General features: G+C 46.9%; 1 protein-coding gene across 1 annotated transcript; it reads left to right on the forward strand.

Moving 5' to 3' along the window:
- Positions 1-1,536: 1,536 nt before the first annotated feature.
- On the forward strand, positions 1,537-20,195 carry wnt3 (wingless-type MMTV integration site family, member 3; the record flags this gene model as incomplete). Its single annotated transcript, XM_083993739.1, has 4 exons — positions 1,537-1,616; positions 12,570-12,811; positions 15,937-16,202; positions 19,716-20,195. 4 exons carry the CDS (start codon positions 1,537-1,539, stop codon positions 20,193-20,195), a joined length of 1,068 nt encoding a protein of 355 aa, XP_083849865.1.
- Between the last annotated feature and the right edge of the window lie 2,316 nt (positions 20,196-22,511).

Raw genomic sequence — 22,511 nt, forward strand, 5'->3', positions numbered from 1 at the left:
GTTTGATCTCAGCCCCGGCCGGCGTCTTCTTGTTTGTATTCGCCCCCCATCAGTTTCCTTGTATGTGAATCAAATGCATGGTTACTTCTTCAGGCTAAGTCCATCACAAGTGTCCCCACCCTCCTCCTTCACTCTCTATCTCCCTCCTCCTCCTCCTCCTCCCTCCTTGCCCCCCCCCACCCCACTCCCTCCACTCCCCACTCCTTGTCCCACGGCTGCTCGCCCCACAGCCCATCAGAATGACAATAGTATTGATGTAAAATGTGTTGCCTTTGGGCCGCTGAAGCATATAACCCCTTGCATGCCTGGCCCAGCCACCACCACAGTTTATGGCTTTATTGTGCCCCCCCCCCCCCTCCACTCCCCCAACCCCGATCCTCCTCCCTTTTATGTCTCTCCCCTCCTGTTGGGGTGGGTGGACAACAATTTAGAAAATTCACTGTATACGTCCCCGTGAGTGGGACGCAGCAGCAGCAGCAGCAGTTGCAACTGTATAGACGTAGTAGTATATCCGGATCAATTAGTCAGGGCACAACCCCTAAAAATCAATATGTCAACATGTACGTCAGCGGAGGTGGGGGGTTTTGGGGTGGGGAGGGGGCAGGTGGGAGGCGATTGACTGACTGTCCTCCGTCAGCTTCACCTTCCTCTCAGACACTTTGAATTATTATGAATTATTATTATTACTGTTGTTGTTATTATCTTTTTTTCTCTCCTCCAGTGATCACGTATGAAACAAGTTGAGTAACAAGTCTGCTCTACCTTTTTTCTCGTGTCCCTCCCTATACCTCCCTCTCCCATTTCCCTCCCTCCCTCCCTCCCTCCCTCCCTCTTTTCACTCTTTCCTTTCTTTTCCACATTACCAGGGGGTGGCGTGTGATTGACAGATGGGAACGAATAATAATTTTTTTTTCGTAACCTAAGGCCATCTTCTGTGATTGGCTTGCCAGCTGACATCTCCAAAAACCTCATCCCCCCCTCTCCCTCTCCTCCTCCTCCTCCCCTCCCTCCCTCTCTCTCTCCCTCCTCCTTCTCCTTCTCCTCCTCCTCCTCCACCACCACCACCCCCCCTTTAATATTGGGCCTGTGGATGAGGCATCCTGAGGGAGAAAAAAGTAGAGAGAGAGAGAAAAAGATATCTACCTTAGGGAAGAACCTCAGAGAGAGGGAGGGAAGGAGAGGACGGGTAGGAGCGTGTGTGCATGTGTGTAAGAGACACTTATTCTCTTAACTACTAGGAGACAGACACACTTTCCTGGCCCGACTCAAAGAAAGGGGGGAAAACAGGAGGAAGATTTTTTTTTTTTTGCAATATCATTTTAATTTTCCCCTCATTCAACAATCAAGCTGCCCTAAAGCTTCTTTTTTTTTTTTTTTTTTTTTTTTTTTTTGTAATTTTTTCCTCTTCCTGGAAACTCTTCTTCTTCTACAACTTCTACTTCTCCATTGCCTACTGGAAGTTCTATGTATTGATCCATTTGCCCACTCTCTCTCTCACACACACACACTTCACACACTTCCAACAAGGCTTACCTCATGGATTTGTATCTGATTGGATATTGGATGTGTGTGTGGTTGTCCAGCTCACGGGTGCTTGGAGGCTATCCCATCTGGTGGTGAGTACAAACCCACAGTTTCAGCATCAAGACCCTATAGAGAGAGAGTGAGTGAGAGAGAGTGTGTGAGTGTGTGTGTGCATGTGTGTGTTTTTTGGTCAAATGATCATTTCTGAGAGGGCAGAATGTGCACTTTCAGTTGACTGCGTGGAAAAATGTTCTCCGGCCCAGTCCAAAGAATCTTAACCTCAAATACTAGTGTAACGGAAAAGGCTCGCCGTTCTTTTTTCCCCTCCACACTCATGTCAATTTATCATATTGGAGCATGTATTTGTAGTTTTGGGGTGTGTGGGAAACAGTAAATTATTATTATAATGTGTAGAATTCTGCTTTAAAAAAAAAAGAAGAAAAAAAGGATGTGCATGTGGATGTGAAATGTCCGCACACAGCAGCGTGATGAGGCATTTCTACACAAAACAACCAAACAACAGGTCAACAGGATCATTCATTATTATTATTATCATCATTATGTATAAATTGTGGCAGTGGCAGAGTGACAATGACAGCGGTGATGCTGCTGCTCAGAGAAACTCAACAAAGCCTTAAAAAAAAGCAAAAATATATTTAAAAAATTGAAGAAAAAATTCAATTTCTGTTAATTGTTGCTTTAGGAAGTGCAACAACCAGCGTCAGTTTGTTTTGTTTTGTTGGCTATTGTGCGTCATTCAGGCCGCCGGCCTCCAAAACCGAGAAATTAATCTTTAGATGATTAGATTTTTTTTTTTTTTTTTTTTTTTTTATCTATGACATGCATTGATTTAAAAAATATTAAAAATGTTGCAGTGGCATCATCAGCTGAAATTAAATCAATCCATTATTATTTTAAAAAAACACACACACACACACACACTCACACAGTTAAGCATATCATTTTGCTTTTCAATTGTACCACAATTCACCCCCTCCACTACGGATTTGTCAGGAGACAATATGTTTTGGTGCCGCAGGGTTTTATTCTTTGTTAAATTATCCCAGATCGCTTTTGGCACCAGCAACTGAAATTTAGAGGTTTATCTCATTACAAATGCAGCTACATGCAGCTGACCTCATAGCTCCTGGTCTCCTTTTGTAACATAAAGCTTCTATTTTGGTGATATTTGCGTGGGCGTATGACAAAGCTCTTTTGGCTCACGACACAATACTTGTCAGAGCTACTGCACTTTTTTTAGTAGCCCCAACTAGCATATGGTCCCAGCACACACACTGCTGTCCAAACCGCGAGCATCTTCTGGTTTCATTTACAGAGCAGGCAGCTGCCAAGCACACACACACACACACACACACACACACGCATACACACATACACACTCACACACACACATACACAGGCCACAGGGCTGAAGTGTTAATGGCAAAGAGGACTTTACACCCACTCCTGGCTTCAGTAGGAACCATCAGACACCGGTGACAAAGAGCTTGGATTCTCTCTCTCCATGTGAATTACCTGCAGCTGTCCTGTTTTAAGGAGCTTACATGACACTGGTATAATGTTCGAACCTTAACAATGAGCGCCACCTTTGATTTGGGTAACAAATTTTGAAGTGGGGTTGATAGAAGGTGTAGGAGAAGAAGGAGGAGGAGGAGGAAGGAGGAGGGTGGCGGCTAACTGAGAAGCTGAGAGAGATGAGAAGCCGTTCGCCGTAGCTCCAGGTGATTGGGCAGGTGCTGAGGAATGGGTGTCAAACGGCGCTGTCAGTGGCATCGCCCCGCGGTGTTGGACACGTCCAAAAGGTGACAAAATGAGGTGGTGCGTCAGCCGAGAGGGAGAAGAGAGAGAAGGTGCCGAGTTTCAGCCAGAGAGACGGGAGAGAGAGAGAGAGAGAGAGAGGGCCCACCAGGCGGAGGAGGCTCCTCTCGGCTTCTGTCTCAGGGGCGATGACTCGGCCATAAATTCTCAAGCCACGGTGGGACGGGTTGGAGGGGAGAGGAGCTTTTTGACTGCTCCATGCCTGGCAGCCCTTTGCTTTTACAAGATGGGGTGTTGAAAACAAAACAGAGCATAAATAACTCTCAGTGATATGCACATATGCGAAGGAGATGAAGATGAGGTGTAGTCGACAGAAAGAGGCATAGCAAACTAATGAGGTGGGTTTGGAGAGGTGAGGCCGAGCAGTAAATCGCTCTCTTGAAATGCAAGAATGTCGAGGATGCTGGGAAAACAGTAGTGGGACGGGGCAAGAATACGTGGGTTTGGGTTTGAATTCGTGACATCTCGAAGCTTCGGCTCTGACCCCCGTGTTAATCCACAGGTCTCGCGGCGTCTCCGTCCAATTATCTGACAACACCAGTGTTTTTGCCGTGCGCGGTTCCAGGATGAAAAAGCATGTGTTGTTGGGATTTAGTGCCGTGTTCTGGTTTCACCTTCTGACCCGTATCAAACTTGAGGCCGAGGACTGTGACATAATAACGCTGTTCATAAGAGTCACTGTGTGAAGTCGGAGCAGGCTTCCAGAAGCAGCAGCTCTGTCAGCCAGCCAGCCTGCCGGTCGGTCGGTCGGTCGGCCTGCTGCTGCTGCTGCTGCTGCAGTGTGTTTGTGCTCTTGCATAAACAGCAGCCGCGGGTGTAAGTGAATGATGACAGTGACTTTCAGCGCGGAGGAATCACCACCTCGGCTGAATTCGGTCCAACGAGCTTCGGCGGTGATTAAAACAGCTTTAACTCTGTCGTGTCACGCCTGCACGGCCACGAGATGTTTGAACTCTGATTCTCCTAATCCTGTGTTTTCATCACCGCTGTTCAATCTGCAGCGAGGAACGACGCTCCGCACTTGATGTTCGTTTTGTCTGGAGCTCAGTGTAATTTCAGCTCAGCTCCCCACAAACCCTCAGCTGCAGAAGATTGACAGACGCACATTTAGTTGATGAAAACTTCAATATTTATGTGCATTAACACACCTAGACAGGACTTCCACCATCAGCTTCAGTCTGGCACTGCTAGGAATAAAACATGTTGCTTTTTAATTCACTCCTACTGCAACACTAAAGCCTCAGCGATTTAATTACGCCGTCCTTTAATTAAATATTGAAGCACGTTTGAGCCTAAATGCAGCTTCCTGACCAACATTGTGTTTGCTTGTACTTGTGGAAGCTCCGGGACCGGCGGGGGCCTCAACAATATGAGCGCCGCACCTCTCGAGAGGTCTCAAGCAAAGCTGTCTAGGTTTAACCAAACTGCCCGGTCTATACACAGACCTTTCCAGTTCAACCTGAGCGGCTTAAGAGAGGGGGCTCTAGAGTCCATCTCTGGGTCTCAGGAATGTCATTATCTGACTGCGACACCCCCCCCCCTCCTCTGAACCTCCAGCCCCCCCCCCCAATCCAATCTTCGGCCCCTACCGTTGGCGAAGGGATCACTTAAATGATTGTTACTGCGAGAAAATCCTCCGTCTGTCGTCCCCGTGTGAAAAGATCAAGGATGTTCGGGGCATTATTCCTGGACCGAGGGCGGAGGAGGAAGGTGGAGGGAAAAAAAAAAGTCCAGAAGACGAAGAATGTCATTCATACGAAACTTTAGGGTTCCCCCTTTATATGAATGGACACGGAGCCGGGGGTCAAAGGCAATTTTGGGCCAAAAATCCCAAGACGTCCGCAGGCATCCAGGGAAATCTGAGGAGAGTGTTCCTCATAAACATGAAAGGTGTGATGAAGAGCTTCCCGCTAAAGCAGGTGCATCACTCTGCAGAGGCCTCAAGATCACACTTTCTTTAATTTGACTGGTGCATTTTAATAAATTTCCATATTCTAATTAAAAAAAAGATTAAAAAAAAAAAGATAATCAAATCACGATAGATAAATATATCTCCGCTCCAAACAAATCTGTTACGAGAGCGTCCTCTGCACGACGTTATGCAGCCAGACCCATGCAGGCTAGGTGAGAGGTTCAAAGGAGAGTGGTATTTCAAAGCAGCGAGGGCGAGTCCTAATCTTCAGCCACCATCAAAGGACATGCAAAGTGCTCTTGTAGGAAATGACAAAGTCCCCCTGTGCACAGCTATTAGGTGCACTAAAACACAGGCCAGGACAGTTCCTCAAAGGGAAAACAGCAATGGCCAGAGGCAAGGAGATCATTAGGGGACACGTGTGGAGATACACACAGACACACACACACACACATAGATATTTAAAGTCTTCATTACCTGGCTGATCTCACCTGTATGGCTTGTTACAGAGGTTAATTATGAGAAGGGAGCAGTTTCTCCAGCACACGGGGTCAGTGAGTGACAGAGATGTACAGATCACACCTGCACAGGTGAAGCCCTCAGGCCGCTGACCAGGTCAAAGCAAACACGAGAAGAAGAGAGGGCGATCACTCAGTATATAGCTCTTCATCCAAACATAAACAGCAGCAATATGGTGAAACAACTGGATGAAGTTGAGTTCTTGAGTTTCAGTTCATCTCTAATGCATGTTTCTGCATAAAATATAAGTATTCTCTTTTTAGAAATGCATTAATATAAAAAAAAAGGTAGTGTCAGATCAAAAAAGAGACATGTGTTTGCATGAATCTGCATTACAGCCACTGGATTCACAGAGGTGGGAGCCTGCAGCAGATCTGGGGTCAGGGTTGTTTAATTTGTTTTCTCTTTTTTAAAAAGTGGGGATGTTTAATTACCTCTGAGGTTTTGTTTGAAATCTCCACAGAGAGAAAATTCCTGACATACAAACGGCAGATTCCAGAGAATCTATTACGAGTTATGATTTGCATAGGATGCATTGCTGCAGAGAATTCAAGCAGCAGTGCCAACAAGCAGCCGCTAATGAGCGAGTGTCAGGGAACAATGCTCTGTTTGAGCTTGTGGTTTATTCACAGTCCCTCAAGACTCATTCAGACGAGCTCCGTCCTTTTTTTTTCTCTTCTATCGAGACAACAGCTCAGACTCTGTTGTGTCGTGCCGTGTCCACCTCCAGGCAGCAGGCAGACCAACGCACCAGGCTCCCAGTCGTGCAGACGTGCGTTTGTCAAGAGCCTCGTACACACACACACACATACACACACACTCCTGTGCTCTCATTCACTCCCTGACAGGCAGGTTTACAAGTTTATACCCTGTTCAGTTTCCCTCATCACGTCTCCATATTTGTGACTGCAGGGGCTCCCTGTCCCAACTCCACACTCTCTCCACATCAGTCTGCAGAGAGAGAGGAGGAGGAGAGGAGGAGCGGAGGGGAGGTAGAAAGAAAGAAAGAACAGGTTGGAACATTTTTCAGGGGTCTTGTCATTTTTTATCTGATCAGCCAGGAGCTGTTGGACTACAAATCAAAAGTGTGCCAAAGTAAAAGAGGAGACAACAAAACACAGACGGGGAAGCTTTGCATTCCAGCCTCCACCAGGAAAAGTCCCATCCTCGGGCAAAGCCGGCAACTTTCCTTGGCCCACTTACTCTCTTCCGAGCGTCTTTATCTCTTTCTCTCTCTCTCATCTCTCTCTGCGGACTCTGTTGTGGGATTTACAAATGAGATTCTGGTGGCGGTGTTTTCAGTTGCACGTCTTCTCGACTCCTTCCTCGTTTAGCAGCGCGACGCCCCCCCAGGCGAATCTGACAAGTTTGAGTCTGCGTCGTCGACATATAGAGGTAAATTAGAGGTAGACTGGAGTTTAATGCAAACAATGTTCTCAGGCTACGGCCTTTTTTTTTTTCTCCTGTGCAGCCTGAAGGTGCAGAACACACTTGGTACAAACTCAGCCTGAACTAACAGTGTTCGCTTGTCTTTAATGAGAAAGAGGCTCCGGGGCCAAATCCTCTCAAATCCCTCATTGATTATATTTATCTGTAGCTTTGAGTTCATATTTAAGAGCTAACCTCATTGCTCTTTGCTGGGACAGGGAATAAAAAAAGATCTGACGGCAATTAAAATCCTTTAATTTGACCAAACAGATCCAAAATGAAACCATTAACTCCACCTGCAGCCTCCACCTCCTCCACGTTGTTGACTACATCATCAGCCGTGCCTCTCCACCTGACCTGTCAGCAGCCTGGAGAGTGTCCCGGCTTGTGATTAAACCAAATGGAAAATTATATCATCGTTGAGTGTGTAACAGTTTTCAGCATGTTCAGCAGCAGCAGCAGCAGCAGCAGCCCCGGCTCAGAACAAAGGCTCCCGCTGCCGCTGTGGGCATTACGCACGAGGCGTCGTCCACCTTATGCGATAACCTCACTGGAAGTGGGAAACTACAAGTAGCAACAGAGCCGTGTCGTTCGCTCTTTCTCTGGCTTCAACACAGGTTTCCATGAAGTCTGTGAAGAACGTAGCGCCTCAGGAGGAATGATGGAGGGATGGATTGTGACAGACTTTTCTTTGTAGTGAACTATCAAAGACTGAAAACTTTTAGATTCACTCCAGCCAACGTGAACTGAATGAGTATTTTACGACCTGCGTTCAAAGGACGAGAACTTCTGCAGGAACTAGGGGCTGGTTCTGATGTTTAGTCTCCATCACAGTGATGAGATGAGAATCAAATGGACAGAACCACAACTCAGGAACATTATAATGAACTGTAAACTGACAGAACCCCAAAATGTCTGCAGCAAACTGAATCATTAAGACGTTGAATCAACACCTCAGCTTCAAACACTCAACAAACCTTCATGATGCAGCGCTGTTGTATTTGTCTGCACCGTTTACACTTTGCATTTTGCAGTCTTATATGGAAAATATATAGTGAGCTTATAAACACATGCAACTTGCTCCTCCTCTACCTGCTTCAAAGTTAAAATTTTTCAATGCATGCATGCTAATATTAAATCAATAATAACCCAATCCAAACAGGAGCCGCTTTATCTAGATACCGATAATTTTAGCTTTTGATGCCTTAGCTACAATGTGCCGTTATACACTGATTCTGCTGCAGAGATGCTGCATCTGCAAGTTGAAACTGAAAAAAAAATCAACATTATCTTTGATTGATTTGTGATGACTTACCTTAGGAAGCTGCTTCTTGTGCCAATTTCAGTAGCTCGCGGTGAAGCTAGCGATGATGGGAGCACAGAGCAGTCGATGGCTACTTTGCTTGTGACCTGTTTGGAGGGAAATGACAGAATAAACAGAGAGCTAAGACAAAGCTAAGAGGTCATATGAGAAAACTTTCTTTAAAGTTTTGAAGTTTTATCACATCAGAACAAATAGTTTGCATGATGAAAGATGATAAAAACGCTAACTTATTCAATATGGTAGCCTTACTTACTACTTTCACAGTGAGGAAAAGAAAATGCATGAAATTATTCCCCAAGTTTAGACAGGTAGGCCTACAATAACTTCAAGTGCTCTGAACCAGGTGTGTAGAATATACTATAGTGAGGAGATCTCCAGCCTTAATGTGTTATACATTAACATTATCATGTATTAGACTGGGCTTGAGAGTGAGGAGCCAGCATTTGCCTCCAACAACAGTCTTTTGCAGCAGCATCAACGAGTGTGAGCACCTGATCATGTACTGACCTCATGTGTGATTAATGTCGGAAACAGGCGGGAGAGATCAATGCCGCTGCTCTTTGATACTCGATGTAAAAACCCTGGTCGTGAACTTCAAACCGTTCCTGCAGGCCGTGGGGGCTGAAGGCAGAAGAGGTCAGGTGTCATGTTCTGCTCAACAGGTTCAGAGGGTCACCTGGTAGTTTTTGTGCCTCTGGACATACGAGGCTGTCACACAAAGAGAGCTCATCTGTGCACAGACATGTGCTACACACTGACCCCTGTGATGCAGACCTCCCACCAAAGCAGCTGCAACATATTTCTCACAGTAGCTACAAGATTTAACTCGGAGACAGTTTCACTTTTTCTCCCAAGCAGCAGCAGCAGCAGCAGCAGAAACAGCAGCAGTGATTTTTATTGCGCTGGGAGTGGCTGAGTCAAAAGTTTTTGTTTACAGTGTCATCGTTTTGATTGCGTGAATTTCCACTCTTTAGCGAGGTGTGTGGTGGAATCCCTTTGTTTCCTCTGCTTCATTTCTGTGGTTTTCAGCAGCCCATCATACTTTCACATCAGCCCAGTTTAGATACTGAGAAAACCCCCAACCATGCCGTAAACCCCCTCAGGCCAAGCAGAGGCCCCATACGGACCTGCCTGAGCATGCACCTGCCAAGCCCTGCAGTTCGCTGCTGCTCTGCTGCTCGTCTCGTCCCCTGCAGCAGATTCCCCCGGCATTCTGCCTCTGTGGAGGTTTTTCCTGCGTCTGCTGCCTCCCTCACTCGGTTGAGACACGTTGCTTGTGGCTTCCGAGAAGTGAGGCAAAGCAGGCAGGATCAGCATGGCACACATGTGGTCGACATGCATGCGTCTGCGTGTGAGTGTGTTTGCACGATATGCCTCGTAACCCCTCAGGGTTAAGACTCTCATTAGCACCTCGCCAAAAAAGATATCCCTTTCATCTCATCTGTCCATACGGATCAAATGATGCACATCCTCCGCAAACAAAGACAAATAGGCTGGCAGATCCATAGCCTGTGGTCTAAACATGCTATGGCCACCACAAAGTCCCATGCGGTTAGCTAATTGATTCCATCAGAAATCCTAAAATTCACCGCCCGAGCCAGTATTTCAGGCTTGCGGACGAGTAGTGGAGCTGTCCTGAGTGGAACCTGAAATGTTGGCACAGCCGCCTGACTGCAAAGATATCTCACTTGAGCAGGAGATACTTTACTGATGTTATCGTGCAGCATGTGACACTTGTGTTCAAATCCAAGCTGTGTGCAGGAGTAGTGAGGGAGGGACGGAGGGAGGGAGGGAAGTGGGGGCATCAATCGCTGAGGTCCATCCCGTGACTGAGAGATTAATGGGCAGTAACCAAACTAGCAGACAGTGTAATTAAGGTCCTTAGTCACTCAGTCACCAGACAGAGTGAAGTCAGCAACGCTTGAACTCAGTGATGTCGGTGGGGTTGGGACTGGCAGATGAGCTAATGTGGCTGCTTTCGCTTGGGTAAACGCAGGACAAGAACATAAATGGAGATTGATGAGCTCTATCAAATTACTAAGTTTGCATGTGAACATCAAATTTGGGGAAAAACAGCATTTTAAGTTTGAGTTATTATGTTGGATATGACAAACTATGAGAGACTTGTTTTTTTTCTCTTCCCCAGCGCATAGTAGCGTTTGATAGTTTCGTGGAACGGGACCCTGTGTTTGAGGAGCGGTGATCAGTGTCTAATTGAAACATATGAGCTGTTTGTTGTGTATCGGTGGATCACAGCTGATTATGTGATCATCAGATGTTTCCATAAGAGCAGCTGGAAAAAAAAGAGAAAAAAAAAGGCAAAACAGCTCAGAGTCGAGTCTCGGTGCGTATACGCTCCACTACCTGCTGTAACAACGCTCACCTGAGATCAAAAACAGAGCATGTATGGGTGGGGGGAGGGGTGTGTGTTTGGATATGGGGGGGGAGGGGGCAAGGTTTTTTGGTGGTGTCCATAAGCAGAAAGCAAAAGCGCAAAAGAGCTGTGAACTTTTCTGAGGGGGGATTTTTTTTCTCTTCTTTCCCCTGTGACTTCAATGGCTTGACTTTTGTGTCGGGGTGGGGCACAGCGCCGCACTCATCCGTCAGAGTCAGTTGGCTGCTGTGATTGGGTTGCGCCCTGCGGGGGTCCTGAGGTCATCCTGAGTGGCGCTCTGATCTGATCAGTGTCAATTGCCCCCCCCACCCGCCCCACCACTCTCCAACCCCGTCCCGTGATCCTCTCATGGCCTCCAGCGCCACGATGTCGGCCCAGACTCGGCCAGGTGCTGGAGGAGTCCACAGCTTCTCCTCCTCACCTCCGTAACCTTGTAAACACACTCAGCGCTTCTGCTGCATTCGTCATCGTTGTCATCCTCACCTCTGAAGAATGCAGAGCTGCATTAAAACATGTACGTCTCTGTGTCTCTCTGAAAACGCACCGAGCACGAGCTGCTGGAAGAAAACCGTGCAGTTTTGTTTAAGCTTGTCATCACAAAAAACATGTTAAAACACGGGTGCGGCAAACATGTTTTCTCGCTCTCTCTCTTTTATTTCAAGAAAAAAAAATCAAAAAGAAAGCAATTAAAATTAATTACCTGAATGAAACTATAATGGTTTCTGGCATCACAGGCTGGTCTTGGCTGTCTCGTTGTGGTGATTAATCCCTGCTTAGGCACATCTGCACGGGCCTTCTGGTGAGGAGCGCAGCTTCAGATATGTCAGATTTTTTATGTCCATCACTAACAAGTTCAACTGCACACGCTGTCACTCTTTAAAAAACATCAAACTCCAGAGGAAACCACAAATTAATGATGAAACTGCAAAGGCAGGTGTTCCCATCTATTTTGAAATTGCATGAGGGGGCTTTTCCTAAACTAAGCAGACAGGTTCTGGTGTGTTATCTGTTAGATCAGCAGATCTGTGTATGCTAACAAGTGGGAACACTTTGAAAAGTCAGTACTAATAGCTTGTATCCCTGCCCTGAAGTGGGCCTATTAGCCTGCCTCCCCCCCTCCCTTTTCTCACCTCTGCTGGAAAAAAAAGGAGACAAAATAAACAGAAGCCCTTAGTATAAACTACATTAAGCAGATAAGTCAATAAAACACTCGAGTATGAATCGGCGTATTGTTACAGAGCTCTGCTTACAGTTAAACCTGAGATTAATGAACACAGAAGAAGAGGAGGTCCCTCTTGTAGAGCAGGTTGCCTTTCACGGAGGCCTCCCTGGCAGGTCACCATCACTGCTATTGTGGGGCTTGAGTTCATGGAGGGCACAGACTTGTACTGTGAGACAAGCAGTTTTAATTCCCACATTCTTTACACTTGTAAAAGCACCAGGGCCGATACAAAAGATACTAAACTGAGCTTGTGTGGGATACGTTTCTGAGACCGTACTTTCAGGAACATGTAGGTTTTTCTACTTCCAATCCTTACAAGGATTTAGTTAGAACAGCAGAACTATGTTTTAATTGTCAGACCTCATTCAGTAACGTAACGCCCTCCCTCTCCGTCTGTGTGTCTCAGGTCCCTGGCCCTCGGGCAGCAGTACTCGTCCCTGGGCTCCCAACCCATCCTGTGCGGCTCCATCCCCGGCCTGGTGCCCAAGCAGCTGCGATTCTGTCGCAACTACATCGAGATCATGCCCAGCGTCGCCGAAGGTGTGAAGCTGGGGATCCAGGAATGCCAGCACCAGTTCAGGGGCCGCCGGTGGAACTGCACCACCATCAAGGACAACCTCGCCATCTTTGGCCCCGTGTTAGATAAAGGTAGGCACTGTCTTTTTCTTTTTTTTTAAAGCACAAGAACAGAAAGGAAAGGTCCCATTAATCTGACGGTTGTGTTTGTAATGATGTAATGTACATATCTAAGGATTAAAGTGTAATCTGAATGATCCGTGCCAAACAACACCCAACTATAAAAAGTTGGCTACTGCAAGCTGTTACAAAACGTAGCATTCACCAGTTTTGCACCCTGAGGCTCAACCCTGCCTGTTCTCTTGGCCTTTGTTGACTAACTAGGGCAATTACAATAATATACACCTTTCCTGGCTGCAGTGAGAAATGAGCGCAGGTACAAGCACTGACACATTATTCAGCCGCCATCCATCTTTACCTTCAATACCGCATTTGTCTTCGGAGTCGAGTCAAGTCGGGCTTCTGTTCGGCTTTCCCAACCGTGTTTACACTCTCGTACATGAAAGAGGGTCAGCGTGGTGAATCTATCAACAGTGCCTGACAAGTACAGCTGATATACTGGAGACATCCATCAGCCGCTTCACACGCAGAATACTAATTGTCTCTTAAACATCCCCGCTAAACCTTGACAGTGGGGGGGGAAACAATAGGCGCAGGTGTCCCGCTTTAGGCCTCGCAGTGCCTAATTATAAAGGTAGAAGTTTGTGTGTTGTGAGTGAGGCTGCTGATTGGAAATGAATTACCCTGTGTGTCAGAGGGGAAGGAATCTGGGCAGAAATGGGCAGTGTGAGCAGTCCAAGCTCCTCAGTCAAATAAAAGGGAGAGGGGAGGCCAAATGAGATTACAGGCAATAGAAAAGGGCCGGGGGGCTCCGCTCAACCCCTACTGTGCATGAAGACCAGTGCGCGCCTCACACAGTCCAGCTCCCACGGACGCCCCATTCACACGCCCTTTTGACTCTGTCATGAAAACAGGCTGAAAGGGGATCTCTCCCAACCTAGTCCGGCTGTGCACTCTGGGACGGGGAAGTAAAGGAAGGAAGGAAGGACTGAAGGAGGGAAGGAAGGAAGGAAGGAAGAGTGTGTCACTTTGGGAATGATGAATGGAAGTGTTGGAGTTAGAGAAGGGGAGAGCTACCGACCACCATCACCTCCAGCACCAGCAGCAGTAGCCACTGTACGCAGCACGTTGGCCCACGGTGGTGCTGTTGGTGGATGCCTGGAGGAAGTGGGGGGTGCAGGTCCTGTGGTGGGTGGTGGTGTGGTGGTGGTGGTGTATGGGATTTCAGCTCAGGGTGTTGGCGGAGGGGTGGCTGGAGGGAGAGCGGGGAGGGAGTTAGAGGGGAGTTTTGGGGAATGCCAGCTCCGGGCAGAGCGGGGCTGTGGGGGCGCGAGTCGCTGGGCCCTTTGTGTGGATAATACAGTGTGACACAAGGGAAACAAAGGCGGATTGATGGGCCCAGCAGGTAGCAGGAGCAGCGCTAGCCTTGGCTAACAGCCAGAGCTCCAGGGGCCCAGGGCTCACAGGCCCATGTTGTGGAGGGCCCAGTCAGGCTTGCCAGGGTGAGCAGGGATGCCCAACCTGAGGACTGCGTGTCATCCAATCATGCGAGGGTTCTCTGGAGATTTAGATAAATACGGTATCTTTTACGAGCCATTTAATAAGATACACCGTATGGGAGAAATACTGGATGATAAAGACTGATCCTCCTGATGATTTTAGCTCCACGCGCAGGTTTTATTTCACTTTGCTTGAGGATGGGAGAATATGACTCGTCTCCAGTCAGACATTAGTAAAAATTTGTGTGTGGCTTGTCAGATTGGGTCTTGAAAGCTTCTTTGGCAGTGGACACACTGAGAGAGTTTCTGACCTCAGCTGCTTTTGCGGTCTGTAAAATACGATGTTAATTCTCTGGTTGTGTTCGTACAAATTTTAAACCTCGTCGTCATCCCAAATCGAGGTCACTTGATGCTCTTGAGAAGTCAGGCCACCGCCGCCGCCACCGCCACCGCTGCTGCTGCTCACGAACGCCTCCGCATACCTGTGTGTGTCTGTAACCGAGCTGGTAGAGGGTAATGGCTGAGCCACGGTAAGTGTGCTGTGATTGTGAAACAATGGTGTCTGGTTACATAATAAGCTGTTGCCTTCAAAGGAGGTGTAACTCCATCCCTCAGTGTAGAAAAGAAACAGGCCGACACACTGCTAGGTTTCACCAGAGGGCCTTAAGGGCTCAGAGCTGGGAAAAGGTAGGAGGGTGGGAGGGTGGTGGAGGAGGAGGTGGGGTTGGGTGGTGGGGGGGTGACAACATTCCTGAAACACTATCCAGATGCAAAGCAGCACACCTCAGGGATGACAGGAGGTCACTGAGATCCCACTGAGCGTTAGGCCCTCCTGACACAACCACAATGGGCTGATGTCACTGCAGGGACTCTGCTCTGGCTGCTTCATGTGTCCTCAATGAGCTTCCTCGTCTGTGATGATGATGATGATGATGATGATGACGTTAAGACTGTGACCTGTGTACGTCAGTGTTTTTCTTCAGGCTTTGTCTGTGTGTTTTCCCAGCTACATACAGTACAGGCCAAAAGTTTGGACACACTCAATGCATTTCCTTTATTTTCATGACTATTTACATTGTAGATTCTCACTGAAATTCCACTAATGAACCCTGACAAGGCACACAGGTGTGAAGTGAAAACCATTTCCAGGTCAGGTTCACCTCTTGAAGCTCATCAAGAGAATGCCAAGAGTGTGCAAAGCAGTAATCAGAGCAAAGGGTGGCTACTTTGAAGAAACTAGAATTGGTGGGGGCAGAGATAGAGGAGGAGGAGGAAGAAGGAGAGGAAGAAGAAAAGAAGAAAGAGAAGACAAAGAAGAAAATACATGTTTTCAGTTATTTCACACTTTTTTGTTAATTCCACATGTGTTCATTCATAGTTTTGGTGCCTTCAGTGAGAATAAAGGAAACACATTGAATGAGAAGGTGTGTCCAAACTTTTGGCCTGTACTGTATATGTGCCGTCTGAAAGATGAAAAGTTGTGTTAAAAGGCCTTTGCCTGGAGGAATCCCTTTCAGTACCTCTGTCTGGAAGTTGGCAGCAGTTACAGATTGCCTTGTCCATGCTCAGCACATGACTGACACGCTCCCCGTCTGTCTCTCTGTCTTCATGTCTGTCCTTCATGTGTCTCTCTCTCAGCAACCAGAGAGTCGGCGTTTGTCCACGCCATAGCCTCAGCGGGTGTCGCATTCGCGGTGACTCGCTCCTGCGCCGAGGGCACGTCCACCATGTGCGGCTGCGACTCCCACCACAAGGGACCTCCGGGGGAAGGCTGGAAGTGGGGCGGCTGCAGCGAGGATGCAGAGTTTGGGGTGCTGGTGTCCAGAGAGTTTGCCGACGCCAGGGAGAACCGTCCCGACGCTCGCTCGGCGATGAACCGGCACAACAACGAGGCGGGACGCACGGTAAACACGTTTAAAATTATCTGAAGAGTTGGTGCAAGGATGGTGTCTGTATTCTGTATTAATATACTCGCCATAGCCAATAGTATGTATCTGTATGTCGGGGAAGACCTGACGAAATCTTGAAAAAGGCCACAAGAGGATTGGAGAATTTGACTGTCGATAAGATCCGGTTCTCAGTCGGTGTTCTGGTTCATCCCAAAGCTGATAGATGAGGTCGGGGCTGTAGACCTGCCTGTGAACTTCCTCCACACCAAACTGGGAAAACCATTTCTTTCGGGTCCAGGATTTGTGCACAGGAATGTTTTTATATTGAGGCAGGAAGTCGTCACCAACAAACGGTTTCACAAAGTTAGGAAGTTTAGGAGCGCAAGTAGAAAAGATAGGGGCGTAAATCGACTTGCAAAGCAAAAACTCATATTTCCTTTTCATTCATGATCCTCACACACATCGGCCGGCCACCTGTAATGGCAGCTTCCAGATTCTTTGAGTTGCTCCTTCCACGTTTCACTAAAATTACTGGTTGTACATGTGCAGGTAGATGAAAAATTGACTTGCACTGTCTGAAAATTTAGGGGCAATCGGGAGCCCTGAGTTCACACCATGGGAATAAAGTGATCTGATAGACTCTGTGAGATAACCTCAGGTACCATTGTGGAGTCCTGAGGTACAGTCTGCGCCATAATTCATCACAATAATTAGACAACCTCAGAACAACCTGCGTTAAAAATAAGTGCAGGAGGTGAAAGCTGAAACCGAGACACGGTAAACAATGGACAAAGGCCCGACTGTCTCAGCGCAGCGTTGGAGTTATATTGTTGGGGATCACTAATTGTTCAGATGACGGGCAGGGATTTGGGATTTGACTTGTCCGCACATTTCTGAGCTTCCACCTAAAAATGAGCACTTGACTTTGAATGACTGGTTAATTACTCATCTCGGCAACACCCTCACACACACACACTTACACACACCTCGCCTTTCATGCCTTGCATCCCAATGAAAAAAATTCCCTGACAGTCAAATAACCCGAGTGAGTCGAGGGGGAAAAGAAGGAAATCAGCTCAGACTTAAAACATCACTGGCTGCTGTCACCACTGGGAGAAAATAGGCTCCCCGGCTGCTCGCTGAGGGGCAAATGGAGGGACCACACGGCAACAAGACAGCCCTTTGATCTGAGCACACAGGAGCAGTCAGAGACCACAGGAGCTCGCTGAACAGCAGCACTGTCAGGAGTCTGCTGCTCCCCTCTCCACCTGGCCCTCTCACGCTCCATTATTTAGCCCCGAGGGCCTCTGGGACTTGATGTTGGCATGACAAGCTCACAGTGTGATGTCACCGGTCCATCCACCCCTCTCTACACACGTTTACTCCCCCCCCCTTTACTCACCCAGAGGTGCCACAGCCACCTGCCTTTCGCCCCAGCTGGGGGAATTCTGCAGCTAAATATAGCCGCCGAATTAAAGCACAACAAAATCGAAAACACAAAAGGTAAAATATGCCCGGCGGCGGCACACTCACGGTGTGAGCCAGTGACTTCAGAGGGAATTAGCAGCAGCAGCAGAAGCACAGACCCTCTTTACTTCACAGCTGCATGACACTTCAATAAATTGCAGCTAGTGGCGTATTGTTTTTCTTGGCCTGCTCCGTGAGTCTTTAGTGGTTTCGTTTCGTCTGCGTTACTGAGGATCCTGTAAAATGTCTAACCATAAAACTCCATCAGATCCTGCCTGGTGGTGACCGCCCGACCGCCCCCACACACCGGCTGAGTCACTTTATTAAATCAAAGTTCACCAGCGCATTTTTTTAGTCAATTAAGACTTTAAAGGACGACTCCACCCCAAAAATATGCACCTTTACAGTGTCAGTCAGAGTTGAAAGGTGAAAAAAAGTGTATCAGATCCAAGGCTCCAACACGAGGAAGTGTTTTTAGGGATGTTAGTAGTACGGTGGCCCTGAAGGATAAATTCACTGAAAACACCTGCAAATACTCAAATGTGCTGTAAATTCAGAAAGCAGCTTCAATTTGACAACAAACGGTGTTCCCAAGGGACATAAAATAGCGACAGACCCGGCTAACAAAACAGTATACAATAAGCATCATGAATTGTGTGATATTGAACCAAACAAACTCACCTCATGTCCAAACTTCACAACTTCTGACCTCAAGGAACATGGAACAAAATGCACACCAGCCAGGTCCGTCACTTTTTTGTGTCCCTGGAAACCGACACCTGAATTTGCAGGAGTTGTTTTATCTGCAGGTGTTGCGAGTCATTTCCTGATTTAGCAACATGTGCATGTAATTGCAGGTGCATGTTAGCATTCATTCATGACTTTGCATGTGTGTTCTTGAGCTGCAGTGCATTGAGCCTCCAGGGCCACCGTATTATTGACTAATAAAGATAAATGATGTGGAACATATTGAACATTTGGATCCACAGCTGAGTCTTTTTTTAAAGTTTTATATGAACTCCTCCATTAGACCAGTGACGGACAGGCCATAGGGCAATAAGGGCATTGCCACAACGGCTGCATCTTGCTGCGACTGAGGCGTCGATGTGGCCACAAAGAATAAATTAAAATAAAACGTGGGCCAGGGCTGGCTAATTTATGGTTTACAAGGAAAAAACTGAAGACACAATACAGTAATATAACCATGCAAGAGCAACGAATAACTCATCTGACAGAACAGCATTTAGAAGTGCTGGTGCACTGTGGGTTCGATTCCACCCAGTAGAAAATGATTTTGGTGGTCAATGCATTTTCTTTTCTCACCATCATTGAATGATCAATGCTAAATATATACATGGCTATACATCAGGGCTCCAGACTACTTTTTTTTTTTTTTTACTAGGAGTAGCCTACAGTAGCCCACTAACTTAAAAATTTTAGGAGCACAAGCAGAAAATTTAGGGACGCAAACCATAAATCAACTTGCAAAGCAAATATTTACATTTCCTTTTCATTCATGGTCCACACACACACTGGCCTGACACCTGATTATTTGAGTCTTGCCAAATTTAGGCTACTGGTTGCACAAGTGCAATTAGATGAAAATTTGACTTGCACATTTTCTAAGACCAAATTTAGCCAAATGGTGGTGTCCATCAGAGGTCCTGGAATATATTACCAGCTTATGTTAGAGACTGTGTCACTTAGTACACCACCTTCAAAAAGACCCTCAAACAGTGGTTAGAAGCAAGCCAGACCTGCTCTTTTCCTATTTTTTGTGTCTATTTGTATACTGGTATATGTTTTGTATGTTATGACTTGCCTTAGGATGTGAATTAGCAACTATGATAACTCCGGCATATTTACATTGATGCTCTGGCTGACATGTTGATTAATATGCAATGTCCTAATCAAATAGGCCTAAATAAATACATTTAGCGGCATATATCTATATAGGGCCTGTTTTTGGTGCCAGTCCGTCACTGTATTAGACCATGTTGTCTCAGATTTTCTTATTGAACCTATGAACATGTGTGTGTGTGTGTCCCCTGTGTGTCTCAGACCATCCTGGACCACATGCACCTGCGCTGTAAATGCCACGGCCTGTCCGGGAGCTGCGAGGTGAAGACCTGCTGGTGGGCGCAGCCGGACTTCCGCATCCTGGGCGACTACCTGAAGGACAAGTACGACAGCGCCTCGGAGATGGTGGTGGAGAAGCACCGGGAGTCTCGGGGCTGGGTGGAGACGCTGCGGGTCAAGTACGCCTTCTTCAAGCACCCCACCGAGCGCGACCTGGTCTACTACGAGGGCTCGCCCAACTTCTGCGAGCCCAACCCGGAGACGGGCTCGTTCGGCACGCGGGACCGGGTCTGCAACGTGTCGTCGCACGGCATCGAGGGCTGCGACCTGCTGTGCTGCGGCCGCGGCCACAACACCCGGACTGAGAAGCGCAAGGAGAAGTGTCACTGCATCTTCCACTGGTGCTGCTACGTCAGCTGTCAGGAGTGCGTGCGCGTGTACGACGTGCACACGTGCAAGTGAAAGAAAAAAAAAAAGAAGAGAGAGAGAGAAAGAGCCTGTAGCTTTCAGACAAACTGACTGCTGGACTACAAGTGCTGCCCTCACCCCGACCCCCCCCAAAAAAACCTCCTGCACGACTCCCACCCCCCCAGCTTCACCAACACAGACTCAGCATCACATCACACTCTTCTTCATCAGTGATGAAGACAACTGTACGGTGGCCCTGAGGTGCAAATCACAACAGCAAATCAGAAAATACAACACTAAAAGAGAAAACATAATGGCAAAGGAGAAAACACAACACGAAAAGAGAAAACACAACACGAAAAGAGAAAACACAACGGCAAAAGAGAAAACACAACACAAAAAGAGAAAACACAACGACAAATCAGAAAACACAATGGCAAAAGAGAAAATACAACAAATTACTAAGCACAATAACAAAAAAGAAAAAAAAGTTTAGTAATTTGCCGCTGTGTTTTCTCTTTTGCCGTTGTGTTTTCTGATTTGCTGTTGTGTTTTGCACCTCAGGGCCACCGTACATCTTCACCTCTCATTGTAAAAACCCTGCAACCAGCTCCATAAACACACCACCGACCTGAAGTCCGAGTTGTGCCACTCTCCCTCTGACCCCCTCCCACTCCCCCACCAACCTCTCCTCCTTACACATGAGCCCCCGTCCCCTTCCCCCTTTTGTCTTTATTTATTTCCCCCCTCCATGCCAACACGATGCTCGTGGCATGTACAGTAACACTTTTTACCTGTGAGATTAATGCAGTAAACAAGAAAAAGAAAAAACAAACTTTCAGACTCTCTTTGCTTTTGAATAAAAAAACAACAAAAAAAAGCATTTTTTTCTAACTAACACCTCACTTCTCCGGCCGGTCAGGCTGGTTTTACCTTTTGTTTTGTTTTGTTTAAACTAAACCAACCTCTACACCTTCACTTAAAGTCATAAGTGATAGCGAACACGTGGGCAGCCCCAGGAAACCATCACTTTGTAACTACTGAACTGAACTGAGAACAGCAGGGCGGGCGCTGGAGGTGCCACAGTCCTGTCTTTCTTTCTTTATTTCTTTTTTTTTTTGTAAACTACTGAGCTGATGAAATCCTCAGTGTTGCTACTCCCTGCTGACTGACTCCACTGCACCAGTCAACTGGGGGGGAAAGCCTGGAAGATATATGCTACAGCCTGATTTTATAGCCCTGCATTTCTGAAATATCACCAATGGGCTGGGAGTGGAGGTATGCAGGAGGGGGCATGTGTATGTGAGTGTGTGAGTGTGTATAAGTGTGTGTGTATGTGTGAGCCACATGCTCATTCCACCAACTAACAGCCCTACACATGTATATGTAATGCACTATTCAGCCCCACAGTACAGTACAGTACAGCCAAACGCCAGGTGGAACAAATTTAGCAGCATTGTTTATACCGAGCAAAAAAATGTTTCTCGCAGTTCTTATGAATGACGACTTTGTTCCTGCATTCGGGCACGACTGACCTGTCATGGTTTCCACAAGTATGATGCAACAACTGCAACAACACACAGTTATACATTATTATTATTATTATTATTATTATTATCCAGGCTAGAAGAAGAATTGTTATGACTTTATGCATCAGACTCCAGCTTTTTAGCATGCTTAATATTAATTAACTGATCATGGGGAGATCTTTGTGCTTCATGCATTCATCAGGTTCATCTTTAGAGAGCAAAACTTCTTTATCACTGTAATAAAAAAAAAGAAAAGAGAAGAAAAAGGGGGACATGTGACGACACGTGGAGACCAGAGTGCAGAGCAGATCCTCATTGGCTTCCACATCCTTCCTTCTCTTCATATTTCCCCCCTCCTCTTAGTTCGACAGCTTGAGGTTTTTAAGAAGCCTGATTTATGAACTTGTGTTCTTGTCAGCGCACAACAAAAACACTTCTTCCTCACTGTTTTGGTTTTGGAGAGGTTGGAGGAACAATACAGTGAACCGACAGTTGTGTTTTTTTAATTTTTGGTGTTTTTTTTTTTTGGTGAGGCCTGGACGCCGGCCCGCCCGGCTCAGTTTTTGCGTGGGAGGAAATGGTTTTTTAAGATCAATGGAGGAAAAATAGTTGTGATTTTTGAGTGGACGGAAAAAAAACCCAACTTCCAGCTTGTGTAGAAAACATGACTGACATTAAGCTCAAGACAGTTGTGCAAGATATATGTGTGTGAGCATGTGTGTGTGTGCTAGTGACAAACAGAAGTGGATGGAAAAACGGACGGATGGATGGATGGATGGATGGACGGATGGATGGCAGGCTGGCTCTTCACAATGGTGGAACAAACTGTGAGAGGTTTCCA

This window comes from Trachurus trachurus (genome assembly GCF_905171665.1).
Source record: "Trachurus trachurus genome assembly, chromosome: 19".
Taxonomy (NCBI): Eukaryota; Metazoa; Chordata; class Actinopteri; order Carangiformes; family Carangidae; genus Trachurus; species Trachurus trachurus.